The sequence below is a fragment of the Pristis pectinata genome, chromosome 10, assembly GCF_009764475.1.
Source record: "Pristis pectinata isolate sPriPec2 chromosome 10, sPriPec2.1.pri, whole genome shotgun sequence".
Taxonomy (NCBI): Eukaryota; Metazoa; Chordata; class Chondrichthyes; order Rhinopristiformes; family Pristidae; genus Pristis; species Pristis pectinata.
Window position 1 is genome coordinate 90744042 of NC_067414.1, and position 19793 is coordinate 90763834.

The 19793-nt window shown below is 47.1% G+C and overlaps 1 protein-coding gene across 3 annotated transcripts in view; it reads left to right on the forward strand.

The window, feature by feature from the left end:
- rbks (ribokinase) overlaps window positions 1-19793 on the forward strand; it is a 124182-nt gene that overhangs the window by 86161 nt on the left and 18228 nt on the right. For 2 of the 3 annotated variants that reach the window (XM_052025020.1, XM_052025021.1), the window contains one exon: window positions 9136-9324. The exons of the other annotated variant lie outside the window; for it this stretch is intronic. In XM_052025020.1, the coding sequence (XP_051880980.1) occupies window positions 9136-9324 (189 nt within the window). The remainder of the gene's footprint in view (window positions 1-9135; window positions 9325-19793) is intronic. 3 annotated transcript variants of the gene reach the window in all.

Here is a 19793-nt window from a genome sequence, read left to right on the forward strand (position 1 = left end):
GTTGCAATGGAGGAGTGCATGGGTGATGGGCACATGGAGTAGGGATGCGGCAGTGGAATGAAACTGTATGATTGGGGGCTGTGGGAGAGGGGGTTGAGGAGAAGGGGGTGTGTGGGCCGACCTACGTAGATCAGAAAGGGAGAGAAATGGACAGAGGGGGAGCAGCTTCCCCAAAACTGAAGAATTCAATGTTCATGCCATTGGGTTATAGGCAGAATATGTGATGCTGTCCTTCAAGTCTGCATTTGGCCTCACCCTGGCAGTGAAGGAGGCAGAGGTCAGATAGGTCAGTGTTGGAATGAGAAAGGTAATTAAAATGGCTTGCAGCTGAGAGTTCCAGATGGCCACTGAGGACTGAGCGCAGTTGTTCAGAAAGGCAGCCGCCCAGTCTGCACTTGGTCCCACCGATGTAGGGGAGGCCACGTCAAGAGGATCTGTAACTACCTCAAAGGCAGGAGGAATGATGATGTGTTAAGGGTGCATTTCAGACTTCTTCACCGCTGATGTAATCACAGGAGAAATCATCTGTCGGCTTTTCCTTCTTCCCTTTTTGTTCCTGTGATGATTGCACCACCCTCTGTGTTTATTACGTCTGGCATTTCACTGAAACAATGCAAATGAACAGAGACGCGAAGGCATCTTTCCCAATATATGCAGACCAATATGTTCAGTCAGTGACATGGGAAGTCCTTTTTATTTTAACTTTTTACTCTTTGCTTTCCTGTCTGCCTCTCCCAGTTTTCACTGCTTTTTACTTTTAACAGTGTTGATTTTTGGAGTATGCCATTTGACAACTAACAGAAACGTACTGGTGTCTCATATCTGGATAACACTGCCAAGATCACTATCAAATCTAATCCACGATGATTCCAATGTGGGGTGGCTGGCTTGCAATAATACAAGGAAACGTGGCTTCTAAATTTCCTTCTTGAACTACAAGTACTTGTAATCAGAAAGTTGCATTTACCTTTGGCCAATGGTAGAGTTCTCCCCTGGCAGAAAATGTAGCAGGTTCACGTAGACACAGGAGACTGCAGGTGCTGCAACCTGGAGCAACCTGCTGGAGGAACTCAATTGGTCGAGCGGAAGGTGGGGTTGGGGGGGGGGGGGGGGGTAAGGAATTGTCGACATTTCGACATTTCGGGTCAAAACCCTGCATCAGGAACTGAGAGTGGAGAGGCCAGTACACAGAGGAGAGGAAGTGGTGATACAGGGACCAGAGGCAATTGGTGGACTGAGGAGGGGCGAAGGATGATGGGCAGGTCAAGCTAGATAGGGGTGGAGTTGGGAGACAGAGGCAAGTGTATGATGGATGGAGGCAGAGAGGAAAAGAAAGGAGAGGCAGATGGAGCGAAGTGTGGGGAAGGGGGGAGTGGAGGTGAAGGTCAGCAGCTGGCTCCACCTTGATTGCTTTGGCTAGTAGGTCCATGTGCCTCTCCAAAAACCTTAGCACAGAATCTAGCCGAACTACTGAGGGACTGCTGCACTGTTGAAGCTTTCATTGTTCAGAGGATGCAGGTAGCTGGGACCTCATCCACCAGTTATGATGCCTGTAAAATGGCACATGTGTAGCGGCTGCTACCGTGATGCGAAAATAAAGGCACGAGTCTGTGAGTCGTAGAACAAGACTGATTTATTTCCCGCCGTGCGCGGGCCTTTTAAGTGAAACGGTTCCCGCCTTCCGAGAGAGGAAATGACATACGCGCTACGTCATTAGAGCATTTTCGCACGTGCGGGTTCTCCCCTGTCGCTCAGGGAAGACGAAGGCCCAGCACCATCTTGGGCCTTGCCACTCCGACGATGCGTGCCCCGACAGTCGAGCTGGTTCGCCTGCTCGGACAGTGAGTCACCACACAACACCCCACCCCCCCCAGAACCGGCGATACGGTCCCCAAAGTTTGCGGGCTGTGCTAGCCATTGCTTGGGAGGTCGGCCTCTGCGTTGCGGTGTTGGGACCTCGACCGGTTGTTGTAGGTCTAAATGGGCCTGTTTGAGGTGGTCCGTCGTGAAGACTTACTCCTTGCCCCCCAATGTCCAAATAAAAGGTGGACCCATTGTTTCTGACGACCCGGAACGGCCCCTCGTATGGCCGTTGCAACGTTGCCCAGGGTGTGCCCCTGCAAACTTACAGTCTCGTAGTTCCTTGGGCTCACAGGATGGGGATGGACCATGTCGCGTAGTGGGGATCGGTGCCAAGCTGCTGAGCCTCTCGCGCAGTCTTCCCAGGACTGCCGCGGGTTGTTCCTCTTGCCCCTAAGGGCGGGTATGAACTCTGCTAGGATGACCAAGGGTACACTGTACACGAGTTCGGCTGACGAAGCGTGGAGATCCTCCCTGGGGGCAGTGCGTATGCCGAGCAGAACCCAAGGAAGTTCGGCGACCCAGTTAGGACCTTTCAGGCGGGCCATCAGGGCTGATTTCAGATGGCAATGGAAACGTTCTACCAACCCGTTTGACTGAGGGTGGTAGGCCGTGGTGGTGTGCAGCTGCGTTCCTAGCATGTTCGCTAATGCAGACCATAGGCTGAAGGTAAACTGGGCGCCTCTGTCTGAAGTGATGTGGGCCGGAACACTAAAGCGCGAGACCCAAGTTGTGAGCAGCGCCCGGGCGCAGGAATCGGTTGTGATGTCTGAGAGAGGGGTTGCCTCTGGCCACCTCGTGAACTGGTCCACGATGGTAAAAAGGTACCGTGCTCCTCTTGAAACTGGCAGGGGACCAACGAGGTCGACGTGAATGTGGTCTAACCTTCTACGGGTAGGCTTGAACTGCTGTGGCAGGACCCTGGTGTGTCGTTGGATTTTTGATGTCTGGCAGTGCAGACAGGTCTTGGCCCACTCACTGATCTGTTTGCGCAGGCCGTGCCAGACGAACTCGCTGGCGACTAGTTGGACAGTTGATCTGGTGGATGGGTGTGCCAACCCGTGCACCGAGTCGAAAACGCATTTCTGCCATGCTGCAGGAACTATTGGGCACGGCTGAACGGTTGTGACGTCGCACAGGAGGGTCTGCTGACCTGGGCCAACTACAAAATCTTGGAATTGCAGGCCTGAGCCTGCGGTTCTGTAGCTGGGCAGCTCGTCGTCGACTTGCTGTGCGTCAGCCAGGGCCGCGTAGTCTACGTCCAGGGACAGGGTGTGGATGGTCGGTCTGGAGAGCGCGTCAGCAATGAAGTTGTCCTTTCCAGAGACATGTTGGATATCCGTTGTGAACTCAGAAAGGTAGGACAAATGTCGCTGCTGGCGGGCTGACCTGGGATCAGAGATTTTAGAAGGCGGCGAAAGACAATGGCTTATGGTCAGTGAATGCAGCGAAAGGCCTGCCTTCTAAACAGTACCGGAAGTGCTGGATTGCCAGGTACAGTGCTAGTAGCTCCCAATCAAAAGCGCTGTATTTAAGTTCAGGTGGCCTAAGGTGCCTGCTGAAAACTGCCAAGGATTGCCAACGGCCTTCGATTAGTTGTTCCAGTACTTCACCAACCGCGGTGTTAGATGCGTCCACCGTGAGGGCGGTTGGGACATCTGTCCTGGGGTGGACCAGCATCGCGGCGTCTGCTAGGGCTTCTTTGGCCTTAATGAAGGCAGCCGTGGCCTCGTCATCCCAGGCGATGTCCTTGCCCTTGCCAGACATCAGTGAGAACAAGGGGTGCATGATACGGGCTGCTGCAGGGATGAAACGATGGTAAAAGTTGACCATCCCAATGAACTCCTGCAGGCCTTTGATCGTGTTGGGATGGGCAAAATGGCGGATTGTGTCTACCTTGGCGGGTAGGAGTGTTGCTCTCTCGCTGGTGATTCTGTGGCTGAGGAAGTCAATAGAGTCGAACCCGAATTGGCACTTGGCCGGGTTGATAGTGAGGCTGAAATCACTGAGGCGGGAGTACAGTTGGTGGAGGTGGGAAAGGTGTTCTTGGCGGTTACGGCTGGCGATGAGAATGTCGTCTAAGTAAGTGAATACGAGGTCCAGGTCGCGGCCTACCTCGTCCATCAGCTGCTGGAAGGTCTGCGCGGCGTTCTTAAGGCCAAATGGCATTCGAAGGAATTCGAAGAGGCCGAACGGAGTGATGAGCGCAGTTTTGGGGACGTCGTCAGGGTGGACGGGGATTTGGTGGTACCTCCAGACGAGGTCCACCTTGGAGAAGATGTGGGCCCCGTGTAGGTTTGCCGCGATGTCCTGGATATGAGGGACGGGGTAGTGGTCTAGGGTGGTGACGTCGTTTAGCCTGCGGTAATCACCGCAGGGCCTCCACCCGCCGGCGGCTTTGGGGACCATGTGCAGGGGGGAGGCCCAGGGGCTGTCTGACCTGCGAACGATCCCCAGCTCCTCCATGCGGCGGAACTCCTCCTTCGCCAGGCGGAGCTTGTCTGGAGGTAGTCATCATGCTCGGGTGTGAAGGGGTGGCCCTGTCATAGTAATGTGGTGCTGCACCCCGTGTTTGGGCATCGAATTCTTGAACTGAGGTGCCAGAACCAATGGGAACTCGGCTAGGAGCTTAGTGAACTCGTTTCCAGACAGGGAAACGGAATCCAGGCGCAGGGCTGGTAGGCTGGCTTCTCCCAGAGAGTAAGGTTGGAAGGTTCTGGAGTGCACTAGCTGTTTCCCTCACAGACCGACTGACAGGCTGTGGGCCCGGAGGAAGTCGGCTCCCAGGAGTGGCTGGGCCATGGTGGCAAGGGTAAAGTTCCAAGTAAAACGGCTGTTGTTGAATTGTAATTGGACTGTACGGGTACCGAAAGTCCGTATCGTTGTGCTGTTTGCGGCTTTGAGGGCGGGTCCCTGTTGCCTGCTACGGGTGTCGCGGCCGGTTGGGGGTAGAACACTGACTTCTGCTCCAGTATCAACGTGGAAACGACGCCCGGACTGCTTGTCCCAAACAAATAGGAGGCTGTGTTGGTGGCCAGCCGCCGTAGCCATCAGCGGCCGCTAGCCCTGGCGTTTCCCTGAAACTTGCAGGGTGGGCGGCATCGACGGGCCTTCGCGCCCTACCTCTGATGGTAGAAACACAGCTGGTCGTCAGTGTCGTCGTCTGTGTTTCTGGGGTGTGGTCGCTTGGCTGCTGGTTTAGGTAGGTGTTGTGCACGCGGTCTGGCAATTTGGCCAACGGATGAACTGCTCTTGCGTTTGGCCTTCCACAGGACATCTGCCCAGGCAGCTACCTCACGTGGGTTGCTGAAATCGGCGTCAGCCAACAGCAGGTGAATGTCGTTGGGCAGCTGTTCGAGGAAGGCCTGCTCGAACATCAGGCAGGGCTTGTGCCCCTCAGCCAAAGCCAGCATCTCGTTCATCAGGGCCAATGGGGATCTGTCCCCCAGGCCGTCGAGATGAAGCAGGCGGGTAGCGCGGTCACGACAGGAGAGGCCGAATGTCCAAATGAGAAGGTCCTTGAAAGCTGGGTACTTGCCTTCGTCCGGAGGAGACTGGATGAAGTCTCCGACCTGGGCGGCTGTCTCCTGGTCCAGGGAGCTGACCACGTGGTAGTACTGTGTGGAGTTGGAGGTGATCTGGCGAAGTTGGAACTGGGTTTCGGCCTGGTCAAACCACATGCGGGGCCGAAGCATCCAAAAGGTAGGCAGCTTGAGTGCCACTGCGTTGGCTGCTGCGTTGTCGGTCATTGTGAGGGTTAAAAATCCGTTTGGACCTTTAGGGTCACCAATGTAGCAGCTGCTACCGCGATGCGAAAATGAAGACACAAGTCTGTGAGTTGTAGAACAAGACTGATTTATTTCCCGCCGTGCACGGGCCTTTTAAGTGAAACGGTTCCCACCTTCCGAGAGAGGAAATGACGTACGCGCTACGTCATTAGAGTCTTTTCGCACGCGTGGGTCTCCCCCGTCGCTTGGGGAAGACGAAGGCCCAGTGCCATCTTGGGCCTTGCCGATCCGACGACGCACGCCCCGACCGTCGAGCTGGTTCACCTGCTCGGACGGTGAGTCGCCACACATGGTATTGCTTAAAGAGGAGTTATTTCCTGTGCTTTGTCCAATAATTGACACTTCACCAACTCCACTAAATATTTTTAAAGTTCCGTGAATTTGTTCCCTCTGGTTTTGGGGCATGAACTGCACTCAGTCTGCACTTGGCGCTGGAAACCAATGTATTACCTTCCCAATTGAAAACATACTTTTTAAGATCTCTACATTTATGGTCTCATTTCCTGCCTCTCTCATCCAATCTCTGTTGAGGCATGGCAGGGCTGACGGTTGCCATCATTGACAAATAGAAGTAGGGGTGGGCCATATTAGCCTGCCAAGCCTGCTGCACCATTTAGGAAGATCATGGATGACTCTATGGCTCACTCACTTTCCCACCTGATGCCGAATGGGCAGAATCGTATAAAATATCTTTATTAGTCACATGTACATCGAAACACACAGTGAAATGCATCTTTTGCGTAGAGTGACCTGGGGGGCAGCCCAGAAGTATCGCCATGCTTCTGGTGCCAACATAGCATGCCCACAACTTCCTCACCCGTATGTCTTTGGAATGTGGGAGGAAACCCACGCAGACACAGGAAGAAAGTACAAACTCCTAACGGACAGCGGCCGGAATTGAACCGGGGTCGCTGGCGCTGTAAAGCGTTATGCTAACCGCTACACTACCGTGCCTGCCATGCTGATTGATATTGCGCCTTCGAAAGTCTTGTACTTCCACCTGAGTGTGCGTGAAAGGTGAAAGCTTGGAAGTGTGTAAAATCCTGAGAGAAGTGTGTAAAATCCTGAGAGAAGTATATAAAATCGAGAGGCATAGACAGGGTAGAGAGTCAGAGTATTTTTCCCAGGGTGGAAATATCAAATACTAGAGACCGTAGGTTTAAGGTGAGGGGGGAAAGTTTAAAGGAGATTTATGAGGCAAATGTTTCACACAGAGAGCGGTTGGTGCCTGGAACGTGCTGCCAAGGGATGTGGTGGAAACATATGATAGCAATGTTTAAGAGGTATTTAGGCAGATGCATGAACAGGCAGGGAATGGAGGGATATAGACCACGTGCAGTTTTAGTGGCATCATGGTCGGCACAGACATGGTGGGCCAAAGGGCCTGTTCCTGTGCTGTACTGTTCCATGTTCTTAAGACTTCCTGAAAGACAGGTACTGACACATTTGACTGTCTGGTCCATAGCTGGACACACTATTGAAGAAAGCGTTTAGGTGCATTTCACTTCCATCCTTCAGTGCTGGCACAGGAACAGCTGCCCATTCATCTAAATGAGGTAGCCACTCCTGAGGAGATGAGAAAGTGTTTTACCTATTTTACTTGAATATTGTTTTATTTTAATGCTTGGAGCCCACTTTACAGATGCCTTTCTGGTACAGAGGGTCAGTTTGTCAGCCCTCCACATCCAGAAAAAATATAGTGCAGTTATGTAGGGACAGTGGGAGTCCATGCAACAGATTTGGTCAAGGAGGAACCAGCCCAGAGCCTTTGATTCCCTTGGTGTCAACTTCAGCTTTGAATATACTCATGGTGTTTTCAAAACCCTCAGAAGTAGACAATTCCAAAGATTTACAACCTTCTGCCTATAGAAGTGTTTCCTCAACTCATCACAAGCCATTTTCTCTTTCAGTGAAATGAAGTGAATTAGCTCTGGAGGTGAGCAGTGAAAGCAAAATCTTCAAATGTTTTCATGATGTGTAGGACACCCGAAGGTGCTTTGCAGATCCAGAGTAGAATGAAATAATGAATAAATGTCTGTTTGACTGCATCTTCAAGAACAAAGATAGAAAATGCTTAATAAAGAAAGTCTTAGATTGATCATTGTATTGTGGAGGGTCGTGGCTGTCACATGACAGCACTGCCCACTACCTGGTCGGAAGACACACCACTGCCAATCAAGGTTTGGCCCCGCCCCACCCATCAGCGCACACCTGACCATTGGTCCCTTTAAGTACCTTTTTACTTGGCCTTGGGCCATTGGCTTTTGTAATTGATTAGTCCCTGCTGGCACCGAGCCATTGGCCTTTGTAAATTACCTGGGCTGGACCACCCCCCCCCCCCCCCCAGCCCTCCAGCACTATAAAGGGCGCCACATGTGCTTGGCTCTTTCTCTTTGCCAGCTTCGAGGGATCACCCTGCTTCACTCCAGGCCGAGTACCATGGAACAGCGCTGGAGAAATCATTGGTGAGGTGTGCACTGCTTAAGGGTTGGGAGCATTTTAGTTAGTGTCCCTAGTAGCAAAGAGCCATACCTGCACTGTGTCAAGGGGTGGCGGGTATCGTATTGGTTTTTCCTTGATTTTATGTACCTAGTTCAGTGTGTGTGTGTGTTTGTGTGTGTGTGTTTGTGTGTGTGTGTTTGTGTGTGTGTGTGTGTGTGTGTGTTTTATCCCCGGTGCGCTTTTCCCACGCTTGCGGAAACCGTGCGTGTGTGTGTTACTCCCGTTGCCATTTTCCCACGTTTGTCTTTTGTAAATAAATCCTTGCCTGCCAGTCTGTGTTCAGAGTCCTTGCTTTTGAGACCCCGAACCTATTTCTTCACTTACAACAATCATTCAATTACTAGTTTGCAGGAATGAGTTTTGTGAGTGGTGTTGTTGAGTGGAAAGGAATGGAGATCTTGTATATAAAATTGGTCAGCTTGGACTTGTTGAGCTAAGGGGTCTGTATCTGTGCTGTATTGCCCTTTGACTCTATGACTCTAATCATTAGCACTCCAATATGAAGCATACAATCCTTGTAAATGAAATCATCTGGCTGCTGTACAATGAAAGAACATTTTTGTGCATTCTTTAAAAGAAAGCTCAGCTTTGTACCTTCTGAAATCAAAACCCACATCCTCGGTATGTTACCTCTTGTCACAGTCACTGCAACATTGAGAATAAATCAACATAGAGGTAATTTTTACTAAATAATCATCAGTGGCTAAATGTGCAACTGAAAGAATAAAGAAGAGTTAACTTCCATCAGTTTGTGAAAGATGTACAACCACCTTACCTTTTTTTTAAGTTTCAGATGCCTAAAAGCTTTTTTTTCCAAACCAATATTTATTACCATTTTTTTAAATTTAAAGACAACAAATGCTTGAAGTTTGGAAATAAAAGATGCTATTGCATGTGAAAGTAGCCAGGCAAAGAAGTTATCTAATTTCTTTTTTAAAGAAAGGCAGGTTTATCAAATCATGGCAATCCTGTTGTTTTGTTCCAGGCAGAGATCTTAACTGGTGTTGAAGTGTCCAATGTTGAAGATGCTGGAAAGGCAGGCTCCATACTGTTGGAGAAGGGTTGCTCTGCTGTGATCATCACAATGGGAGTGAAGGGCAGTTTGCTGATGTCACTGGAGAACCAAACTCCTTGCCACATTCCCACAAGGAAAGTGAAGGCAGTGGATACTACGGTATGCTTTGTGTTTTAATAGTTCTGCCACAGGGCTTAATTGAAAGAATGAAGTACTGTGACTAATCTCACAAACCTCTGTCCAGTGGTTGGAGAACAATTTGTGGTTAAACATGATATCATTACATTACTTGACATTTCTTGGTTCAAAGGCTTCAAGCCTTATTAAAAGTAAAATGGTTTAGGGAAACTTCAAATTACAGAAACGCTCCTGAGAATAACACATTGTTGAATAATTATCAAGGGCATAGGTATCCTATTCAAAAGGATAAAAGTTTCACAACCTCTGCATATTTCAAATGACTCAATATTTTCATGCTTCAATTAAATGCTTATATCACCCCAGTGAAGTCTGCACTGTCTTCCTCCACTTCACCAAACCTCACCCCATCCACAAACCCTCCCAAACCACCAAACAGCCAAAACTTTTTTTTATGTGTACCATCCAGGGGGTCAGGACCTTGGAAGGAGAGGAGAGGGCATGGTGGGAGTTTGGGACTGAGACTTCTGGAATCCTACCAGAGATTAAGGACGGTGTCGGGCCAAGATCTGGGGGTAGGGTGGTTTGAAGGGGGTGACGAATGTGAGGTAGGGGAGCGGGGTGACATTGCCATATGACTTCTCGCCACCTTTAAACAGCTCCACTTGGCAAGGCCACCTTCTGTGTGGGTAATCTAGACATTTTACAGGCTGTGTTTGTGCACATAACTTTGCACATAATGTTAAAGTATGCGTTACAAGCTGTTTAATAACATGTACGTATCGAGAAATCGCCACTCTCTCTCTCACTGTAGCAAAATATAATTGTTGTTTCACTTAGCAAATACTACTTTGTTCAAGCCCCTTTATATTTTTTTTCCCTGATCTTTCTTGGTTTCCTTATGAAATCCTTTACTCTCTTCCATGCCCCTACCTTCCTTTGAAATCAAGACCCTTCACTCAATTATTCTAATCTAATTCTCCCACAGCTATAAAACTGGCTCCTTATCTCCTCTTAACATCTTCAGGTCTTTAAGATCATATTTCCGCCACCTAATCACTTGTTTGACTCTTCAAATCTCTTTGAATATTGATGGTTCTTTTCCCTTTGCCGTGGGCTTTAGAGCTCTAGTTACATTTGGTCAACTCTAATGGGTGGACTGCAACTTGCTCATGCCAGACACCAGACTCCCAAAACAGACTCTCTACTCCATCACAGCAAGCGATTACCAGGTGGTTAGCGGAAAGGATGTTCACAAAGCCTGTTTGAACAAGTGTAACATCCCCACCTGCTTGTGGGAATCTGTGGCCCATGACTGTTTAAAATGGAGAAGTAGCATTGGGGAATAGTACTGAGAACCTCAAGTCTATTCAGTGGCAGCAGACAGAAACACCGCATAAGTGGTGAACGAGGTGCACCACCTTCCAGACTTCCCACCATTCATCCGCCAAGCACCTCCTAACCCACCGGTGGCAGAATTTGCCAGTCTTGCTTTGGCTTCATCAGCCATCTTGTATTGTACAGAACCGGCGTGCAAGCAAGTTATCCCAGACCCTGAGCAACCGCCTAAAAAGAAAACAATGTAAGACTTTTCTTTTTAAAAATAGAAATAACATTTAACCAAGCTTTCCCGCTCCTAGAACTAATGAAAAGTTCAGCAATTTCTGACCCAATTAAATCCTCAGTTGTGTAAATTGCGTTTACGTAAATGTCTGTTTGATCTTGCTGTGTTTAAATGGCCTCTCAGTGTTTGTGGAATATGCCAACCCTATACAAACCGCAAAGTAAAAATGGCAGCAAGTCATTGAATGCACCTGGTTGTGTACATGATTAAGGAATTAAGGTTTACATCGATAGGAATAAGATAAGATATCTTTATTAGTCACATGTACATCGAAACACACAGTGAAATACACCTTTTGCGTAGTGTTCTGGAGGCAGCCCGCAAGTGTCACCACACTTCCGGTGCCAACATAGCTTGCCCACAACTTCCTAACCTGTACGTCTTTGGAATGTAGGAGGAAACCGGAGCACCTGGTGGAAACCCACGCAGATATGGGGAGAACGTACAAACTCTTTACAGACAGTGGCCGGAATTGAACGCGGGTCGCTGATGCTGTAAAACGTTACACTAACCGCTACACTACCATGCCTGCCCTAGAAGGAACAGGAGTAGGAACATGGCAAGCCTTATGGCCCATCAAGCTTCTACCTTTCTGTATCTCACCTGATTCTGTACCTCATCTACTCTGCCCAATCCTCATGTTCTTAGACCTTCCAAAAATCTACTGGAAGACTCGACCTTCATAGAAAGTTCCAGAGGTTATAGATAGAAAGTTCCAGAGGTTCACAAAGATCCTCTGGGGCAAGAACTTTCTCCTCTCAGCCTTCAATGGCCAACTCCTGTTACTATGACTATGCCTCCTGGTTCAAGGCCTGTGGTGCACAACTTTTTGTTTGTGGGGAGGGCTGAATGTTTATGGGTCTAGCCATTTCGGGGGCCACTCAGGAGAAAAATGATATATTTTGTCTAAGCCATTTGAGAAAACTGCATAAAAGCCAAGTCATTTTTAAAACAAAACCGAGCCTTTTGCAGGGAAAACACTCCCCTAGTCAGGAAGCTGAACATGTTTCCTTCATATTGCACTACCTAGTCACCGAATGTCAAGTTCATTTTAACGTGTTTGACTTTAACAAGAAAATAATCTAGACAGAGGCCTGGGAGAAAAGGAAATTTTCAAAAATTTTGATGCACGTTATGCCTGTACCAGCTCGTTAAACGAGCTCTTTAAAATTGTGGTTAGAGCCAGCAAGAGATCTGTCCTCATCCATGATGTACCCCAAAGCATCCTTGAAGAAATGCAAAATTTCCATTGTTTCCTGGGAATCTCTGGCCCTTGACGGCTCAAAGTGGAGGAGTAATCAGAATGGTATTGAGAACTTCACGTTCATGCATCGGGAGCACACAGAAGCTCTATGTTGGTTGTGGATGCAGCACAGAGCCTCACAAAATACCCACTTCCCTGCCCTATCAGGCACTTGTGGTTAACCAACTACAGAAGAGCCTACAGTTCCCACATTGGCTTCATTAGCCACCTCAGAACTCTCAAAACCATATTGAGAAAAAAATTATCCTCGATCCTGATTGACTACCTGAGAAGAAGGAAAAGACTCCAATGTAATAGCACCAAGCCCGTGCTTAGCAATACCATACCTGAGTTTTATTCAGTGGCACACTTGTACCTAAAAGTACCAGAGCCCAGTATCATACAGTGCACACCAATACAGTGATGTTCAGTGACAGACCTGTGACACAAGTACTGTACCCCAGTTTAAACAGTGAGATATCTGTGCTTACCAGCACTGTGCTCCAGTGGCAAATTGCAACAGACATCTACACATCAGGAAAATTATTGGAGAAGATTTTTAAGATAAGATATCTTTATTAGTCACATGTACATTGAAACACAGTGAAATACATCTTTTTGTGTGGTGTTCTGGGGGCAGCCCGCAAGTGTCGCCACGCTTCCGGCACCAACATAGCATGCCCGCAACTTCCTAACCCGTACGTCTTTGCAATGTGGGAGGAAACCGGAGCACCCGGAGGAAACCCCTGCAGACACGGGGAGAACATACAAACTCCTTACAGACAGCAGCCGGATTTGAACCCCGGTCGCTGGCACTGTAATAGCATTACGCTAACCACTTCACTACCGTGCCTGATAGTATGTACTTGCATCTGGAAAAGCATAGACTTATGAGAAAGAGTCAGCGTGGTTTTGTGCAGGGGAGGTCATGCCTTACAAATGATTGAGTTTTTGAGGAGGTAACGAAGATGACTGATGAGGAGAGGGGAGTGGCTGCTGTATAGCGAACTTTAGTAAAGCTTTCAATAAGGTCCCTCTAAATAGGCTAATCCAGAAGGTTAAAGCACATTGGATCCATGGTAGATTAGATTTAAATTTGGCTTGGCCATAGAAGACAGAGGGTGGTCTGTGACCAATGGTGTTGCCCTGGGATCATTACTGAAATCCCTGTCGTTTGTGATATATGTGTAACTGATATGGATGGAAATGTCAGTGGGCTGATTAGTAAGATTGCAGGCAACACAATAATTGGTGGAATTGTGGACAGTTTGTTTTATTTATCTTATCATGTAAGTTTTGTACAATTTATGTTAATTTAAGTTTATGTTAATTTATGTTTGTAATGTACTGTGCTGCTGCAAAAAAAATTAATTTTTATGGCGTTTATACCCTGGGTATGTTTGCCCATGACAATGAACTTAAACTTGAAACTTGGACTTGAACTAGTGAGGAAAACTGTAAAAGGATTCAACAGGTCAGTTGGAAATGTGGGCAGAGAAATGGCCGATGGTGTTTAAATCAGACAAGTGTGAGATGTTGCACTTTGGGAGGTCAAATTTAAGAGGAAAGTACTCAGTAAATGGCAGGAGCATTGATGTACTGAGGGATCTTGAGGTGCAAGTCCATAGCTGCCTGAAAGTGGCAACACAATTAGACAACGTGGTAAAGGACGCATACAGCATGCTTGCATTCATCAGTTGGAGTGTTAAGTATAAAAGTTGGGAAGCCATGTTGCAGCTGTATAAAACTGGTTTCGCCACATTTGGAGTACTGTGTGCAGTTCTGGTTGCCACATTACAGGAAGGACTTGGGGGCCTTGGAGAGGGTGCAGAAGACATTCACCGGGATGTTGCTAGGATTAGAGAGTATCAGCTATAAGGAGGCTGGTCAAACTTGGATTGTTTTCTCTGGAGCGCTGGAGGCTGAGAGGTGACCTGATAGAAGTATATAAAATTATGAGAGGCATAGACAAGGTAGTTGTTCAGAGCTTTTCTCCCCCCAAGGTGGAAATGTCAAATATTAGAGGACATAGCTTTCAGGTGAGAGGGAGAAAGGTTAAAGGAGATTTACATTGCAAATTTTTTTACACAGAAAGTTGCAGGTGCATGGAACGCGCTGGCAGGGGAAGTAATGGAAGCAAATATGATAGCAGCATTTAAAAGGCATTTAGACAGATGCATGAACAGACAGGAATTGAGGCATATAGACCACGTGCTGGCAGATGTGCTGTTTAAATTGGCATTGTGATCGGCACAGACATTGTGGTATTGGTATTGGTTTATTATTGTCACTTGTACTGCGGTACAGTGAAAAACTTGTCTTGCATACTGTTCGTACAGATCAATTCATTACACAGTGCAGTTACATTGAGTTAGTACAGAGTGCATTGAGGTAGCACAGGTAAAAACAATAACAGCTACAGAGAAAGTGCAGTGCAATAAGGTGCAAGGTCACAGCAAGGTAGATCGTGATGCCAGAGTCCATCTCATCGGTTAAGGACCTGTTCCTGTGCTGTACTGTTCTGTGTTCTATCAGTACTGTACCCCGTTGGTAATGGCAGTCGGTTTTGCAGATGTTATACACTGCAGCCAATATGCATCAGTGGGTGGAGGGAATGGATGTTTAGGTTGGTGAATGAGGCTTTGTCCTGGATGTGTGGAGCTTTACAGAGTGTTGTGGAAGCTGCACTCATCCAGGCAAGTGGAGAAGCTTTCATCATGCTCTTCAGTTATGCCTGGCAGATGGTGGAGAGGCCGGCAGAATATCAGGAGGTGAGTCACTTGATTTCCCCACAGCCTGAAGACCAATAACCATAGCAGTCATAGTGGACAAACTGGCTTGTCCTTGCCACAATGGATCCGTTAAAATTTTTTGATTCCATCCTATGTTATGAGTTTTGGCATTGAGGATGACTCTAAAAATTGGATGACCTACCAGGCTATCGGTATATCCCTCAATGTCAGTGCATCAATGCAGTACTCATTCAGTGGTATTCTCGACTGAGCAAAGAACCGAATCTGCAGGTAACAGCAATAAACAAAAAGTGCTGGAGGGACTCAGCAGGTCAGGCAGCATCTATGGAGGGAAATAAACAGTCGACGTTTCGGGCTGAGACCCTTCATCAGGACTGGAAAGGAAGAGGGCAGAAGCCAGAATAGGAAGGTGGGGGGAGGGGGAGGAGCACACACAGGCAGGGGACAGGTGAGTCCAGGTGAGAGGGGGAAGGTAGGTGGGTGGAGGAGGGGGGGGATGATGTAATAAACTGAGAGGTGATAGGTAGAAGAGGCCAAGGGCTGAAGAAGAAGGAATCCAGTGGGAGAGGGCAGTGGACCATGGAATAAAGGATGGGGGAGGGGAGGAGAGGAGATGGGCAGGTCATCAAGGCAGGGGAAGGGAGCCACAGGAATAAGGGACCTGCTGAGTTCCTCCAGCACTTTTTGTGTATTGCTGCAGATTCCAGTATCTGCAGAATTTATTGTGTCTCTGCAGACAAGAGCCAGTGGTTCATAACAGCACGCACTCTGCCTTCCTATCAGTTGGTGTTTTCCAAATCAGCATCTAAACTGCTATCATCCTGTTCCCAGTATTAGTTCTGTTGCTGCCACCTCTCTTCTGTAACTCACTGCAAGATGTTTAAAGACAAAGTTACCTCTATAATCACTGAGGCCACTTTGCCACTGAAGGAGGAATAAAATGGATTCAAATTCTCGGTTCTTCACGTCCAAGATATTTAATCTTCATTTTTGGCAGCTAGTCTGCTAAATGTTTTCAGCAAAATGCTTTAGTTTGCAAACTCTGTGGGTGAGGTTTCTTGGTATTTTGTTCTGTGATTCATTTTACCTCTTGGAAATAATAACATCATAGCCAAGGACATTGTACCTTTACCAGTTAGATTCATGTACACTACATGATATAACATGAGGATTGCATTAACAATTAATTATATCTCAGATATTAGGTAAGAATATCAAATTAATCCTTGCTAAATGCTTACTGTGGTGTTCTTGCAAGTTGCTTCAAGTCTTTCAGTAAAATAAACGGCACATCTATTCCATCTCACAACATCCTTCAGAACAAGACCAGTACAAGATCTATGCAAGTGAGCCAGAACATCTGCTCTGTAGCCTGCAAACATTTTGGCCCAATAGTCTTAACTTTTTGACTAATGGTATGTGATAAACTGACACACTAATTGTATTTAGATACAATATTTGATACTGTTCTACAATAGCCTAGCACTTGCTATGGTTTTCAGTGACGTAGAAGCGGGGTTGTTCTGTGATAGCCGACCCAGGCTGCCAAATGGGCCCAACAGTGCGTGTCTAAGCATCCGATAACGTCACAATGTCTGAGCTCCCCCGTGCTTTCGTGGGTAATGGACTGGACCACACATAGTCAGGGAATACCTGTTGCGTACTTGTCTCTGCACTTATTAGCTAATCTTTAGTTGAGGCAGAGCAGCTACATAACATTTGACCTCCTTTCTGCCAGACAAGGTGGGGATGCAATGAGCTGAGGTTTTCCGTTACTGATTTCTATCTCCTCACTGCTGCTGGAGTGTTTATGTGTGTGGTTAATGGAAACGAAAAGACAGGGCTTGGTTGAATAGACTGCCGTGCTGGCTCATGAGGGCAGTAAATCCAGTCAGGGCCAATGCCTTCAGGAGGGGAAGAGAGAAAAAGTTTTGAAGTTGTAGGTTGGGGCATATGTTGTAATCTAAAGCAGCATGAAGCCACGCCAGACTTTGTTCCACTGAATGAAATGGAAAAGAGCAGAGGCAATAGAATTACATCATATAATATGGCCACATCTAGTCGTAATTCACACTGACTTGGTGCCTCCTCTTTCCTTCATTCCCGAACCTATCAAAGACTTCTGCCAGAGTACTTCACGAAGCAGGAGTCTGGATGTTGTTAGTGTCATGCAAGTGAATTCACCAGCAGAACTCAAAACTCTAAATTCAAAGACTTCTGCCAGAGTACTTCACGAAGCAGGAGTCTGGATGTTGTTAGTGTCATGCAACTGAATTCACCAGCAGAACTCAAAACTCTAAATTCAAGAGTAATTGCTTGTTTTGTAATGTTGGCTGGAACTTGCTGGGAAATGCATGCAGTCCCATGTGAAATCGCTGGCATTTTTCCATATATGTGCCACGTAGTTTGGTACTACCGTACAAGAGTAGAAATCCTGAATCTGCCAGCATTTTTCCCTGACTCCTCGCGTAATCCAGCAGCAGTAGAGCACGAGCTTGTGACAATGCCACTGTACTTAGTGGGGCATTTGTTCAAAAGTCTGGAAATTCAATGATTTTTGGTGTTTGATGTTTGTTTTTACTGCTATGTGGTTTGCAATGATTTAGTAATGTTTCTGAATGTCACCGACACTTGTTAACATCCAGAGTTCTCATCAGGTTTGACCATCAACTTAGCTGGAGGACAGTGGTTTAGCTGTTACTATAGATCTTTCAATGAGGCAGGACTAATTTTACTTTAAGCTTTATTTTATTTATACGGCATGGTAACAGGCCCTTCCGGCCCAACGAGCCCGTGCTGCCCATGTTAACTTACTAACTGGTACATTAGTCAAAGGAGACCGGAGCACCCAGAAGAAACCCACGCAGTCACGGGGAGGACATACAAACTCCTTACAGACAGTGGCGGGAATTGAACCCTGATTGCTGGCGCTGTAATAGCGTTACGCTAACGGCTGTGCTACTGCGCTGCCCTTTGGTATTGGTATTGGTTTATTATTGTCACTTGTACCGAGGTACAATGAAAAACTTGTCTTGCATACCGATCGTACAGGTCAATTCATTACACAGTGCAGTTACATTGAGTCAGTACAGAGTCCATTGATGTAGTACAGGTAAAAACAATAACAGTACAGAGTAAAGTGTCACAGCTACAGAGAAAGTGCAGTGCAATGAATTGCAAGGTCACAACAAGGTAGATTGTGAGGCATCCATCCATGTCGCCACTGCTACCCGATCCCCACCACAGACACACACAAACAGTATTATGTCACAAGGCTCTGCTCCCACACAGGGCTTCACCATTTAGCAGGAAATTCACAATGGCAGTTCTGCAAAAGATAAATTCATACTCAACACATAAATCAGCAATGAATGAAGTTGGCTCAGTGTTGAATTCTGACCCATTAGGAATAAATCTATTGGCAGTCACCACTGTGAGAGAAAATCAGGTTGCATCTTCTGGCTTTTGCACATGTGAAGTTAAATATAGGTGTTGCTGGCAGTCCCAGCATGTACGAGCATTGTACTCGTCCACTGATTCTGCACTACAAATAGCTAAACAAGTTAAGCCTGATGTATTCGGGTAAGTTGGTTAGACCGCAAGAAACTGCAGAGAGTTGTGGACACAGCCCAGCGCATCACAGAAACCAGCCTCCCCTCCTTGGACTCTTGTCTTTACCTCTCACTGCCTTGGCGAAGCAACCAGCATAATCAAAGACCCCACCCACCCGGGTCATTCTCTCTTCTCTCCTCTCCCATCAGGTAGAAGATACAGGAGCCTGAGGACACATGCCACCAGGCTTAAGGACAGCTTCTATCCCACTGTGATAAGACTATTGAACGGTTCCCTTATACGATGAGATGGACGCTGACCTCACAATCACCTGCACTGCACTTTCTGTGTAGCTGTGGCACTTTACTCTGTACTGTTATTGTTTTTACCTGTGCTACCTCAATGCACTCTGTACTAACTCAATGTAACTGCGCTGTGTAATGAATTGACCTGTACGATCGGTATGCAAGACAAGTTTTTCACTGTACCTTGGTACAAGTGACAATAATAAGCCAATACCAATACCAATATGGAGACACTAAGTGATAATAACTGCCGAACAACCTCCCTAGCCCTTATGATTTAATGTAGTCCCATCCCTGAGAAGAAAATTAACATGGGCAATTTTAATAAAAATTAATTTTCTCGTGTATCACTCCCCACTTAATCTTTATTTTGTTTCACGATCTTTATTTTGTTTTCTGTACATGATTAAAATTTAGACGATATTTGCTGATTTAGATTAAAAGCATCTGAAAGCATCAGCTATCAGTTGCACTTGCCTTCTGGCATTCTGCTCCTTTGTCGGAGAGCAAGGACAAACAGTAGCTGATACTCTTGTAAAATGACGACAGTACCCTCTGGCGTGTCTCAGAGAGATTCTTCAATCTGGCTGATGAACCTCACTGATTACAGGTGTATAAGATGATGAGAGGCATTGATCGTGTGGATAGTCAGAGGCTTTTTCCCAGGGCTGAAATGGTTGCCACAAGAGGACACAGGTTTAAGGTGCTGGGGAGTAGGTATAGAGGAGATGTCAGGGGTAAGTTTTTTACTCAGAGAGTGGTGAGTGCGTGGAATGGGCTGCCGGCAACGGTGGTGGAGGCGGACACGATAGGGTCTTTTAAGAAACTTGTGGATAGGTACATGGAGCTTAGAAAAATAGAGGGCTACAGGTAAGCCTAGTAGTTTGGCACAACTTTGTGGGTCGAAGAGCCTGTATGTGCTGTAGGTTTTCTATGTTTCTATTATGCCAAGAAATCTATGGACCCTTTGTGAGAGGCTGTCAGTGAGTGTTTTTCCTTATCCTTCGCTGGTG